The 14,294-nt window shown below is 44.8% G+C and overlaps 1 protein-coding gene across 1 annotated transcript; it reads right to left on the bottom strand.

The window, feature by feature from the left end:
• Positions 1-1,361: 1,361 nt before the first annotated feature.
• Positions 1,362-13,281, bottom strand: LOC120977584 (ficolin-1-B-like). The gene is made up of 8 exons (XM_040405580.1): positions 13,200-13,281; positions 12,841-12,954; positions 9,674-9,727; positions 9,543-9,587; positions 6,643-6,770; positions 4,480-4,609; positions 3,699-3,833; positions 1,362-1,812 (listed from the first exon to the last, which is right to left on the bottom strand). Exons 1-8 carry the CDS (start codon positions 13,279-13,281, stop codon positions 1,550-1,552), a joined length of 951 nt encoding a protein of 316 aa, XP_040261514.1. The 3' UTR covers positions 1,362-1,549.
• Between the last annotated feature and the right edge of the window lie 1,013 nt (positions 13,282-14,294).

Raw genomic sequence — 14,294 nt, 5'->3', positions numbered from 1 at the left:
TCGTTATAGAGAGCACTCAATTGGCACCTCATCTGCCGGCAGCTGTTTCGCGGTGATTACCCCTCATCAATGCAGGGTGGAGAGTACTGGCTTAGACTGGGTGAGTGGCCTAGGTCATGATTCCGGGGATACTATATCTCCTTATGGAGAGCACCTATTTGACACCTCATCTGCCGACAGCTGTTTCGGCGTGATTACCCCTCATCAATGCAGGGTAGAGAGTACTGGCTTAGGCTGGGTGAGAGGCCTAGGTTAGGATTCGGGGGATACTATATCTCATTATGGAGAGCACCTAGTTGGCACCTCATCTGCCAACAGCTGTGTTCGGGGTGATTACCCCTCATCAATGCAGGGTAGAAAGTACTGTTTTAGGCTGGGTTAGAGGTCTAGGTCAGGATTCAGGGGATACTATATTTCCTTATGGAGAGCACCTACTTGGCACCTCATCTGCTGACAGCTGTTTCAGGGTGAAACATTAATGCAGGTTAGAGAGTACTGGCTTAGGCTGGTGAGAGGCCTAGGTCAGGATTCGGGGGACACTATATCTCCTTATGGAGAGCACGTAATTGGCACCTCATTTACCGACAGCTGTTTCGGGTGATTACCCCTCATCAATGCAGGTTAGAGAGTACTGGCTTAGGCTGGGTGAGACGCCTACGTCAGGATTCGGGGGATTCTATATATCCTTATGGAGAGCACCTAATCGACGTGAGGAGTCTTATAGGCCAGGCTGGAATTCTTGGAAGAGAGTATGCAAATGAGCTCTTTGCAATTTTCGATGTTGCAGGAGCATTGTCTGGCCTATAAGACTCTTCACGCTGATTAGGCGCTCTCCATAATGAGATGTACTATCCCTAAAATCCTGACCTAGGCCCCTCAGCCAGTTAAGCCAGTACACTCTGCTCTGCAATGGTATGGGCTAATTACACCGAAACAGCTCTCTGCAGATGAGGCACTGGCTTCATTATTATCTGTTATGTCTCATGGCCTGTTTCAAATACCAAACATTGACTCATAGCAGGGATCAGCAACCTCCGGCACTCCAGGTGTTCTGTAACTACAACCCCCACAGTGCCCCATTCACTTATATGGGAGTTAGAAGAACAGCTGGTGCAGGGCTGGTTCTAGCTTTGTTAGAAAGGTATTGCAAAAGTGGCATAGAATTGAAAAAAACTACACATTCCCTAAATAATAATAAATTCCCTCCATGGTTTGCATATGTTTGATAGAACATTGAACCAAACAGAGAATCATATAATTTATTCTCATTCATCTGCTCACATGCAGGGTCTAATGAGTCCATCAACCTGACTGAGGAGAGAGGGACACACAGAGAAGATAGGAAAATGGTTCACTAATAATGTAATAACTTGTTGGAGATGAGACTATGTGAGGAGATCACGCTGCTTATGATGAAAGAGGATGAGGACAATTTGAACTGGTCCCAAAGAGGTCTCAGGGCCTACAACACTGACAGTCCTTGCATAGAGGACCTCTGTCTATAATAACGACATGTTCTCTGATCTGCACTTTTCAGACAATGGCCAGTCTATTTAATAACAGGGCGAAACTTAATTTCTGAAGACTTTAGGGAGTGCATGCTGCCTCTGAAAGTGTTCCAGATGACCCCACCGTATACTTTTGAGTGTTTACCCTTCAGGTATTCCCCATTCAGGTGGGAGCTATGGCAGGCTTCAAACCACCAGGCTCCTTTATAATATTTGGCACAGGGTGTCCACTCTTTTTTAGCCTTGTCGTTCTGCCTATCTTTGGTGGAGAAGGCTTCGTTCCTGTGTGATCCTAGTGAATCTCCTAAGGAAAATGAAAGGAAAGCAAGCAATTAAAATATGTTTTCCATGATATGAAATATTCTTCCCCTCCAGCCAGTAATGACGCTCTGACGCTCTTTTTACTTACTCCTTAAATACTTTCTATTTCTATCTTTATGGCATCTGTCCGCATGATCAACCCTAATAAACCAGGCACATTGCCTGGTAGAGTTGTAAAACAATATGTTTCTTTTCTCTATAGGGTTAAAAGTTGGCAATATATATCAATTGTTATATTTAAGAAAATTACCTATTTGGGGGCACCAAGGGGCTGGCCATAGCACCAGGAGCACTGTTAGCGCAATGCCCCTGTGTTCTCTGTAGTCACTGTTGCCCTTTGAGTGACAGAGGTGTCTAGCACCAGCAGGGAAGCTCAGTGGCTTGGCGCCTTCGCAGTGTATCTGATAAGCTTGGAAGGCGGCGCACATCAGATTCAATGCGCAGGTGATGGGTCAGTTAGCCTACTCGGCGCTTGCACAATGGATCCTCTGATGCTTTCCAAGTTTAGGAAGCAGCATATGATTCACTGCGCAAGCACTGAGCCTCGGAGCTGGTGTAAGACATCCCTGTCAAGGGTGTTGCTCTAGTAGTGCTCCGAGCACTATGGCCAGCCTCTTGGTGCTCCAAATAGGTAATTTACATAAATATAAAAATTAATATATCTTGGCAACTTTTAACCCTATTGATAATTTTTTTTTTTTTGTATGATCAACCCTACCAGGCAATGTGCCTGGTTTATTAGGGTTGATCATGCTGATAGATGCCCTTTTAGACATCCACTTCATTGTTGGCAGGCATGGTGGGCATATAAGAGATTGTCCACTTTGAACAATCCCTTCTTTCTAGAAGGATCCTTCCCTAAGTCCCCCAACGATCAGCTGTAATCTATGAGGAAACCTGTCAGTAAGTGTTCATTTTCCCCTCTAGCGCCACCACAGGGAAAATGAAGCATTACACAGAGTTTATTCAAGTTAATCGGTTGTCTGTGTAATACAGAATCGGACAGGTCCTCCAGAGAAAGAGAAGCTCTTTGTAACCACTCATCAATAGATGAGAATCTGGAACAAAGAACCGCTCTGTTTACCCAAATATGATATATAAAAATAGGTTAACTTATGGGTTTTTCAAGTTTTAGAAAAATTTTCTCAAGGGAAGCGACGTCATAAAATTATAAAGGAACGTTTATTCACTGGTTAAATCCTTCTGCCGTAATTTTGGGAACTTTGCATGCTAAGTCTCAGTGAGCCTCGTCAGCCCCATGATGGGGCCCAAGATGGTTTAATATGGAAGATTATTAAATTATTATTGCGGGGGCCTAAGTGGAGTCTGCACAGCAGGCCTATGGGAGAACTACTCTGAATAGTACTAGCATGGGCCTTCTGTGCAGAATCCACTTAGGCCCCCACAGTAATAATTACTGTCAGGCCATTCCCAATCCCCAGTTAGGCCCCCGGCCAGTCCCACTGACACTCAGAGTAGCAGGTTAGGTAGCACAATACTTGGCTTGGCCCAGGCACTGGGAACTCACCCTTCACCACATTACCACAGCAGCCAATCACTGGCCTCAGTGGTATATGGTATAACATTGTAAAACACCGCCCCCCTTAGGGCAAAAATTTTCCTTGGGAAAACCCATTTAAGGCAGACAAGTTGAAGCTAACAAGAGCACGGTAGTAAGGTAGGTAGGTGTCTCGTGGCATTAAAGCAGTACAGTGGTAGATTTTTAGTAAACACTTCAAGATGTCTTCTAGGTCCACAGATAAGTTTTAAACAAATCGATTTTCAATAATTTTTTACCATAATTTTTTGCGTTGTGACTATGGTAGATAATACTAAGATGTCAGATAGATGAGCATCAGATCCTCTTACCTGCAGTTCCTTTAATGAAACCACTAAAGTTCAGCCTGTAGAAGTCTTCTTCTCCATTAATACTGAAGTCTTTGTATGTGGCGTAGGTTCGATTATTTTCAAAATCTTCTAAATCCACACGGAGCTGAAATTTACCTATAAGACGAAATATCAGATAGGGATGGGGTTCGTCAAGAGTCAGCATTTTGGGGGATTTGGCACCCAGATTTATCTTTAGAAGACTTTTTTTTATATTTGGCTATTATTCTGCTATGAGTTGCTAGGGTTGTGGATAGCTATTGTTTCTCTACCAACCAGATTGTCTGACATATTTCAGCTTGGCAGCAAAAATGGGCGAAGGCAGCAACAAACCCATGTTATGCCCTAGATCAGTGTAAGTTCGAGAAGCCACTAACATCATCAAACAACACCTTTGACCCCATGCTGGGTATAATGACCTCTGACCCCATGCTGGGTATAATGACCTCTGACCCCATGCTGGGTATAAATACCAGATGTTGATTCAGTTACATATTTATTCCCAGAGAATTCTTGTACAGTCACTCAGAATTGAGAAAGCTCGTTGGAAGAACGAGTGAAACGTTTTCAAGAAATCTACAGTAAGTCCAGTTGCCTTGATTTATTCTTTACAGATATTTACATGACCTGGATAAATGAGAACCTTCACAGACACTAACATCATCATCATCATCGGGGACATTGATTAGGCTAAGAATATCTGTAATCCAGGGAGACAATAATGACTCCACCACTGATACAACGACCAGGACTTGATCATTACCTTTGGATGTAAGTCGGTGAATATTCTCGTTGCCCAACCAGAATTCACTCAGTTGACTACCAAATCCTCTTCTGTAGGTCTCCCAGTCTTGGTAAAAGTCTACTGAACCGTCCACACGTCTCTGAAACACCTGGAAGGAAAGGTGAATTTACTAGTCTTATCCTCATACTGTAATTTCCACATATTCTGTCACTGCTGGTGCAGAAACCCAGAGCTGGGTAATTGCAAATTGCTTTTTGTTTAATGTCTGTTATACTATTAAATGCCTCTTATTGTGATTTAATACAATGTATACCCAGTATGGTTATGCATGGAAGTGACAGAGTTAACCTACTGTGACACAGCCTTTACAGGAGGTTTGAATGTGGATCCTGGATCTGCCCCTAGCTTAGTCTGGTTATTGTGAGTCAGAAAAAGAAGAGCGAGGAAGGCCCTTGATTGGATCAAAGTTAGGGCCAGTTCACACAGAGTTTTTCGGAGATGTGTATGGAGCGTTTCTGCCTCAAAATCAGCTTTAAAAACTCCTCAGAACAGCCTCCCATTCATTTCAATGAGAATTTTTTGCACTTTTTTGGTGCAGATCAGCATCAAATCTGTTTAAAAAAAAAACAAGCTGCAAATTCAGCTTTGCATTGAAGTGAACAAAGTTTTTTTGCGCTGAAAAATGTCACGTGTATTCCATGCTGATTTACATGGTGTGATGTTATTTACATGGGACTGTATTTTGGAGGGGCTGAGGAATTATAATTTTTGAGGACAGTAAACAGAGAAATATAACTACAAGGGGCACTATAAATACTGGGGGCACTTCAGGGGGAGCATTATAACAGTAGGGGGTATTATAAATACTGGGGCACTTCAGAGTGAGCATTATAACAGTAGGGGGCAATATAAATACTGGGGGCACTGTGGGGGCATTTTAAATCCAGGGGGCATTAGGTGTTCTTATTATTACTGGGGGCTCTATAGGAGGGACTTATAGATCTGCATTATTTTTATTTTATTATTAAGAGCACTGTGGGGGAGGCCTTATTACTACTGAGGGGTCAGTAGATAGCTTTATTACGACTGGGGCAACAATAGGGGGCCTTATTTCTACTGGGGGCTCTGTAAGGGCATTATTAATACTGGAGAGCTCTTGTACTAATGGGGGCACTCTTGTGGAGCATTATCACTGTTGGTGGCACTGTAGGGGGCAGTATTAATAATGAGGGCATTCTAGAAGGGAATTACTATTGGTGGGACTATGAGGAGCACTGTTACTATGGGGGGGGGGCACTCATTATTCTTCAGCATAGTATTTGGGGGTACAGAAAAGTGAGGAAGCCAAGATGTCTGTGTGTCACACTCTGCAGAGATGAGAAGCGGCTGAGAGAAGTTGTCCGGAGCAAATGGAGAAGATGATGACAGAGACGATCTACATCAGAGGAGACGTTACCTGGAGGCTCTGGATGGTAGAGGTATGTGCTGCTATATAGCAAGTACAGGAAAATGTCTTCAGTGCTAGTGTTTGGGGCGGTCGGTCGACTTAGAGAATTGGGCCATATGCATTGGGGCTTGGGCCCCAAATCTTCTGAGACTCTAGCAACGCCCCTCCCAGTGATGGCCAACTGTAGACAGCTGTTTCAGGGTTCTGGTCCCTCTTCAACATTATCAGCGGGGGCTGGTATCTACTACCAAAGTTTGGACCTAACTCACCTTGATTTTTAAAAAAAATTTATGTAACTCCTCTTCTCTGGAAAACATGTTTGACCTGTCCAGAAGTCAGACTTTTCTGGCCTCACTTGTGGTCCATAGTTTCCAGTCTTATCCATGTCCCTTTTCATTTTATGATCCTCTTACAGAGTTTTGACAATTTCTTGTAAAACTGTTCTGTCCACTTTAAGAAACTGATGCCACACGAGATAAATTCCTCAATAATGAAAAAGCCAAGGAGGTCAGACCAGATCTTTGGTATGATGCCTCCTCATAACCTAGTATGGAGACCAGTGCTTCCTTTCTCCCCTTTATCTCTTTCTCCTTCTTATCTCACGGTCCTTTCATCCTTTCTAACACTCCACGTAGTTCTCCTTAGAGATTAGATTAGAGCCACTAATCTATAAATGATTAATACACAACAATCAATAAAGTCGTCTGAAGGTGCGATCCTTGTTGTAAACTTACTATCCATCCTCCTCCATCCGTAGTCATGTCACATGGCACCATCAGAGGCTGCATGCCGTCTGGGTATATTGTGTACCAGCCATTGAGCACCATGCCTTTATCCCTCAGCTCCTTACAGTTCTTTGCAGCTGCAAAATACATGAACAAAAATATGCACATATTGAATATTTATAGAGCACCATGGGGGACAAAGGATAAAAGGAAACAATATGAATACTATTGATACTATATGGAGAATAAATAGTATATTATACTCCAGAGCTGCACTCATTATTCTGCTGGTGGAGTCACTGTGTAAATACATTACTTATCCTGTACTTATCCTGAGTTGCACCCTGTATTATACTCCAGAGCTGTACTCACTATTCTGCTGCTGAGGTCACTGTGTACATACATTACTGATCCTGAGTTACATCCTGTATTATACTCCAGAGCTGCACTCACTATTCTGCTGCTGGGGTCACTGTGTACATACATTACTGATCCTGTACCGATCCTTAGTTACATCCTGTACTATACTCCAGAGCTGCACTCACTATTCTGCTGGTGCAGTTACTGTGTACATACATTACTTATCCTGTGCTGATCCTGAGTTACATCCTGTATTATACTCCAGAGCTGCACTCACTATTCTGCTGGTGGAATCACTGTGTACATACATTACTTATCCTGTGCTGATCCTGAGTTACATCCTGTATTATACTCCAGAGCTGCACTCACCATTCTGCTGGTGGAATCACTGTGTACATACATTACTTATCCTGTACTGATCCTGAGTTACATCCTGTATTATACTCCACAGCTGCACTCACTATTCTGCTGGTGGAGTCACTGTGTACATACATTACTTATCCTGTACTGATCCTGAGTTACATCCTGTATTATACTCCAGAGCTGCACTCACTATTCTGCTGGTGGAGTCACTGTGTACATACACTGCTCAAAAAAATAAAGGGAACACTTAAACAACACAATGTAACTCCAAGTCAATCACACTTCTGTGAAATCAAACTGTCCACTTAGGAAGCAACACTGAGTGACAATCAATTTCACATGCTGTTGTGCAAATGGGATAGACAACAGGTGAAAATTATAGGCAATTAGCAATACACCCCCAATAAAGGAGGCGTTCTGCAGGTGGTGACCACAGACCACTTCTCAGTTCCTATGCTTCCTGGCTGATGTTTTGGTCCCTTTTGAATGCTGGCGGTGCTTTCACTCTAGTGGTAGCATGAGACGGAGTCTACAACCCACACAAGTGGCTCAGGTAGTGCAGCTTATCCAGGATGGCACATCAATGCGAGCTGTGTCAAGAAGGTTTGCTGTGTCTGTCAGCGTAGTGTCCAGAGCATGGAGGCGCTACCAGGAGACAGGCCAGTACATCAGGAGACGTGGAGGAGGCCGTAGGAGGGCAACAACCCAGCAGCAGGACCGCTACCTCCGCCTTTGTGCAAGGAGGAACAGGAGGAGCACTGCCAGAGTCCTGCAAAATGACCTCCAGCAGGCCATAAATGTGCATGTGTCTGCTCAAATGGTCAGAAACAGACTCCATGAGGGTGATATGATGGCCCGACATCCACAGGTGGGGGTTGTGCTTACAGCCCAACACCGTGCAGGACGTTTGGCATTTGCCAGAGAATACCAAGATGGCAAATTTGCCACTGGCGCCATGTGCTCTTCACAGATGAAAGCAGGTTCACACTGAGCACATGTGACAGATGTGACAGAGTCTGGAGACGCCGTGGAGAACGTTCTTCTGCCTGCAACATCCTCCAGCATGACCGGTTTGGCATTGGGTCAGTAATGGTGTGGGGTGGCATTTCTTTGGAGGGCCGCACAGCCCTCCATGTGCTCGCCAGAGGTAGCCTGACTGCCATTAGGTACCGAGATGAGATCCTCAGACCCCTTGTGAGACCATATGCTGGTGCGGTTGGCCCTGGGTTCCTCCTAATGCAAGACAATGCTAGACCGCATGTGGCTGGAGTGTGTCAGCAGTTCCTGCAAGACGAAGGCATTGATGCTATGGACTGGCCCGCCCGTTCCCCAGACCTGAATCCAATTGAGCACATCTGGGACATCATGTCTCGCTCTATCCACCAACGTCACGTTGCACCACAGACTGTCCAGGAGTTGGCAGATGCTTTAGTCCAGGTCTGGGAGGAGATCCCTCAGGAGACCGTCCGCCACCTCATCAGGAGCATGCACAGGCATTGTAGGGAGGTCAAACAGGCACGTGAAGGCCACACAAACAAAACACAAAGTTGGATACATCAAAGTTGGATCAGCCTGTAGTGTGTTTTTCCACTTTAATTTTGAGTGTGACTCCAAATCCAGACCTCCATGGGTTGAAAAATTTGATTTCCATTTTTTTATTTTTGTGTGATTTTGTTGTCAGCACATTCAACTATGTAAAGAACAAAGTATTGCAGAAGAATATTTAATTAATTCAGATCTAGGATGTGTTATTTTTGTGTTCCCTTTATTTTTTTGAGCAGTGTACATTACTTATCCTGTACTGATCCTGAGTTACATCCTGTATTATACTCCAGAGCTGCACTCACTATTCTGCTGGTGAAGTCACTGTGTACATACATTACTTATCCTGTACTGATCCTGAGTTACATCCTGTATTATACCCCAGAGCTGCAGACACTGAATAACCAGGGGATGCTTGGAGATTTCAGCTCTCAAACCTGCAAACTGGTGAATGCAGCTCTGGATCAGTACAAGATTATTAATATAATGTGGATATTTCCATGTCACCTGCAGTGGAGGAACATTTCCAGAGCAGAGAAGGTCACCATTCTGTGTGCAGCTTTTGTCTATAACATCCCCTGATCAGGCTGCTGGTACCAATATGTCCTCTTACCTGGAGAACGGATGTAATGACCTTCTCTTACCTCCATATACTGGACTGTATGGGACGCCGTTTTCTCCTTTGCTTCCTAAAGAACCACAAGAAGTCAATTTCTTAGCTCTACAGACAAGAGGGAGTCGGGAGAGATACATATTTCTTGTATCGCAACGTTACCTTTTTCTCCAGTTGGTCCCAGGTTTCCTTTTTTCCCGGGATCTCCCATGTCACCTAGATTCAAAGGGAACGTATTAGAAAGAGATTTGACTGTAAGAAAAAGATGTGATAAGGCAAAAATGAAGCTCCCATGACCAGGGCCGTCTTTAATATTGATTGGACCCTGGGCAAAAATTTATTTGGGCCCCCTGGATCCCGCCTTCCCACACCTTAGCAGGCAATCATGCCCTTCACCACAACACACTACACATCTGGTAGAGTACAGTGAATGACTGTAAATACTTCCAGTTCTCGAGACTCCAGCGGCTCAGGATCAGTGCTCTGGGCAGCTGGGCTCAGGCTGGAAGTGGGCACCGCCCTGCAGGAAGGAGACCAGGGCTCGTTTCACCCTAGCGTTACAGTGCACCCCAGCACCCCACTGTAATGACCGGCGTCACGCACAGGGAGGGAAAAGGGAAAGCCCTGCCCAAGGGAGAGGGAAAGGTGTTGACCCCTGACTCACCTTGCGGCTGGCACCTGACTGCCCTGACGTCCCTAGACGTGTTCCTCACCCGTGCGGCGATCACGTGCCTAAACCCTGGCTTTCCCTAAAATGAGCCCTAGATAGTGAACGGGCCGGTGGGATCGCTAGTCCGCACCACTGTCACTAAGAGGGAAACACCAGGGAGAGGACAGACAATACAGACAAACACATACACCCAGGTGGGCGACCACAGCAGACCACAAAGGTCCAGCAGGGATCCGGAGGGTAGCGTTCTGGACCAACAACCAGAGAACGCAGCAACACAGCTCCAGAGGGTCAGAATAGATGTCCAGGCAGGAAGCTCTATATCTGGCAACCAGAGAAGTGTGAGAGGGGAATATAAGGAGGTTGGGAGTGCTGGACAAGGAACAGCTGAGGAGAAGGAGCTATGGATCCCTGAGTGAGCCAAAAGGGTTGCAAAGCAAACCCAGAAAGCTACCATTAGGAAACAGCCCTATCTTACATAGAGCGCGCAGCCAACCGCTGCGACTTCCTGACCCCGGGTATAACGGAGTCAGGCGTGGTTCTTGACACCCTCGTGACACCCACGCAGTATAGCACCCTATAGTATACAGCAACCCACAGTATGCAGTATAGCACCCTATAGTATACAGCACCACACAGTATAGCACCCCACACTATACAGTACCCCACAGTATATAGTAGAGCAGTATAGCAGCCCACAGTATACAACACCTCACAGTACACAGTAGAGCAGTATAGCACCTCACCATATACAGCACCCCAAACTATACACGATACAGCACCCCACACTATACAGTACAGCAGTATAGCACTCCACAATATACAGCACCCACAGTATACATCCCCCCACAGTATACAGTACAGCAGTATAGCACTCCACAATATACAGCCCCCCACAGTATACAATACAGCAGTATAGCACTCCACAATATACAGCACCCACAGTATACAGCCCCCCACACTATACAGTACAGCAGTATAGCACTCCACAATATACAGCCCCCCACAGTATACAATACAGCAGTATAGCACTCCACAATATACAGCACCCACAGTATACAACCCCCCACAGTATACAAGCCCCCACACTATACAGCACCCCACTATACAGTAGTTTACAGTATATTAGCATAACAGCCCCTGTCACCTTTTTCTGATGTAATCTTCACAAAAAAAGCTCCACAGTTAAGGCAAACTTCTACAGCAACACTCCTGGTAGAAAGAACCTTGATGACCTCATAGCCATGTGACCAGTAATATTGCTAGGTTACTGGTCACATGGGGATGATGTCATCTAAGGTCCTAGAAAATCACAGCTCTCACAGTACGCTGCCTGGAGTGCCGGCAGGCATGGCATGGCAGCACCCCCTGTGTAGCTGACAAACACCCAGGGCAGTGGCTAGCAGGGCTCAAGAGGCAGCTGCCTTGGGCCCCCCAGGAGCAACTGGGCCCAGGGCAGCTGCCCCTTTTGCCCCTTGTTAAAGACGACCCTGCCCGTGACTAATGAGGTAGAAGATCTAATATGAGGTAGGAGAAGAATCATCAACACAGAAGTGGACGGGTCACCTTTTAGAGGCATATCTCCACTTATAACCACATTTAACCCTTATGTATTATTTGTGTTTTTTACCACCGTACAAAGTTTCTTTTTTACAATTCTACTGGTTGCCCTTGGAAACAGACAACAGTTTAGTCCCATTCTGCTGTCAGACATGTGACCTAACATCTCATCTGTAAAACTGACCATACCAATGTGATTGAAGTTGTCTGAACATACTGTTATTTACAGGCCATGTTGTGTATGGGAGAAAGGGGAACCTTTGGTCTTTCTCTCTCTCTCTATTTAAATAAATGGAGAAGAACTAGTCGTGTAACTGTAAATAAGTCCCCCAGTGATCACTGCTCTCTACATGGATGCCTTCACAAGTATAGGAGGTCACGGTCATTGAGTAAGGGTGGTGAACCTCATAAGTTCCCCTAGGTATGTAATTTTGAGGGAATGTTTATTGATATCTTGCTATTCTTGTCATGTATATGGATATTTGTGTTATATAAGCAGAATATATTGTATTGTAATGTGTTGTGTTTCATCCTGTTTGTATATTTTCCAATGTATATGTGCTAATACTATACATTTTTGTTAGCATTTGGTGCCTTTGTGGTAACAGAAATCAAGAGTGAGATACAAATGCAGCTGGTGGCATAAAGAAGAAGAGAGCGTGGATGAAGCCACATGGAGAGCCAGCCCTCAGCACCCCAATGGCACCTGTCACTACACAGCGTTTTACTGTCACTTTATTATCCCCTCTCTGGCATCTTTCTGGAAACAGGGTGTTGGTGGTCCAGAGGGAAGAACAAGGTAATGAAGTGACTGTAAAACGCTGTGTAGTGACAGGTGCTATCGTGGTGTTGTGGGCTGACACTACATGTGGCTTCAGCCACGCTCTCTTCTTCTTCCTGCTGCCTGCGAGCTCTGACTTGCAATACTTGAGCTGGCTCAGCAGAACCTATAATCTAAGACTAACATATAGCTAGTTACTACATGTAGAAACCATACTGTAACACCAAATATAGAGAATATGGTAAGCAATAGCATATAAACATTAAGGAATAGACAGTTATATATTTTTTTAGTGGGTTGCTCATGTACTGTATTTACCTTTCTGTCCCTGAGGTCCTGGAGTTCCCTGCAGTCCTGCATGTCCTGGGATCCCCGGACACCCTCTTAGAATAGCCGGCTTGTCTGATTCCCCAACTCCCACTAGTTTCACATCTGTTAAGAGGTAAAAAGCAAGGATTGTCAAATTTTCACACAACAGCTTCCTGAGGCAGTTACGGTCCATAGAAATACATGGAGCCACATGTAGACACAACCTTCTCATCCTGTGACCACCTCATTGATAAGAACCAGGTGAGGTGTAAGGGAAGTCCTGGAGCTGTCACACATGAGTCACATTACAGATGCAGAATAAGTTCTTCAAGGCCTCTGTCACCAGTAAGGAAGTGACTGTCACTTACCTGGACAGTTGTCTTCTGCCTGGCCGCAGAGTAAGATTGTACCAAGGAGAAGCCCCAGTATGGTTTGTGGTGAGAAGGTCATGGCTCCTTCTCTGATCGCTGGTTTTACCGTCTGGTATAGCAGAACTTATAACGTTTTCTCTGTCCCTGTCCACTCTATATACTGTACTGGGGGTTTAGTTACTGGAAAACCAATGTAATCAGGCCAATGACCCTTATTGATTTGTATGGAGATAATAAGTTCTACAGAAGAACTAACTCGTCTACTTGTGTAAGCTAGCAGGTCATAAGGTTAGTGGTCATAAATCACATAATCACCCATATATAAGACAGTCTCCCAATATGATCCGGCCACACTGCCCCCATAAGTGATAGCCACAGTGTCCTTTTATGTGCCAGCCACATTGCCCTCATAATTATTAACCACGGTGTCTCCACATTGCCCTCATGAGTGGTAGCCGCAGTGCCTCCATATATACCATCCTTATTGCCCTTGTGGTTGTTAGCTAGCATCCCATTTCTTTTATTATGAAATGCTGGATCTGGATCTATACTTGTCCTTTATTCTTGGCCTCCTTTCTGCTGTTCTGCCCTTTTTAGACCATAGGATTCCAGTAAATGATGTAGATATATAGGATCGGTGCCCCCGACCCATTCCCATCTATAAAAGCCAGGAATGCAAAAAGCTGACCGTCTATTGAGATCAGAACTACTGGAAGGATATTCCCGATACTGGAGGATTGTTAGCTATTGAAATTTAGCAGGGATATAGCTATAAGCTCTGAGGCTCCTCTGCCATGTAAGAAGACACCAACACCACGGTAGGTGGGGGCCCAATTACAGATTTTGCATTAGTTTCAAGATAGCTTCTAGTTACTCCTCTACCCAATAAGTCAGCGGAGAGCTTTCTATTTGGACTAGCAGTACCCTTGCCATCTGTCCTGGTTATGGTATAGCTAATCATACCCTGGAGCTTATCTCATTCTCCATCAGGTCTCTTTAATAAATGAGGTCTTGCATATTCCTGTTGGTGGCCAATATAACAATACTATACATTGGCGTGATTCTCTGGCAGGTGACAAACATGGTTCTTTC

Source organism: Bufo bufo, chromosome 8, assembly GCF_905171765.1.
Source record: "Bufo bufo chromosome 8, aBufBuf1.1, whole genome shotgun sequence".
In the NCBI taxonomy this organism is placed as follows: domain Eukaryota; kingdom Metazoa; phylum Chordata; class Amphibia; order Anura; family Bufonidae; genus Bufo; species Bufo bufo.
This window is presented reverse-complemented; position numbering and strand designations above follow the sequence as displayed.

Excerpts from the sequence above, each read along its gene's own strand:
- LOC120977584 (XM_040405580.1), bottom strand. The coding sequence starts at position 13,281 with ATGACCTTCTCACCACAAACCATACTGGGGCTTCTCCTTGGTACAATC. Across the intron at positions 12,955-13,199 it reads GGCAGAAGACAACTGTCCAG|ATGTGAAACTAGTGGGAGTT; the intron begins GTAAGTGACAGT and ends ACCTCTTAACAG. Across the intron at positions 6,771-9,542 it reads ATACAGTCCAGTATATGGAG|CTGCAAAGAACTGTAAGGAG; the intron begins GTAAGAGAAGGT and ends TGTATTTTGCAG.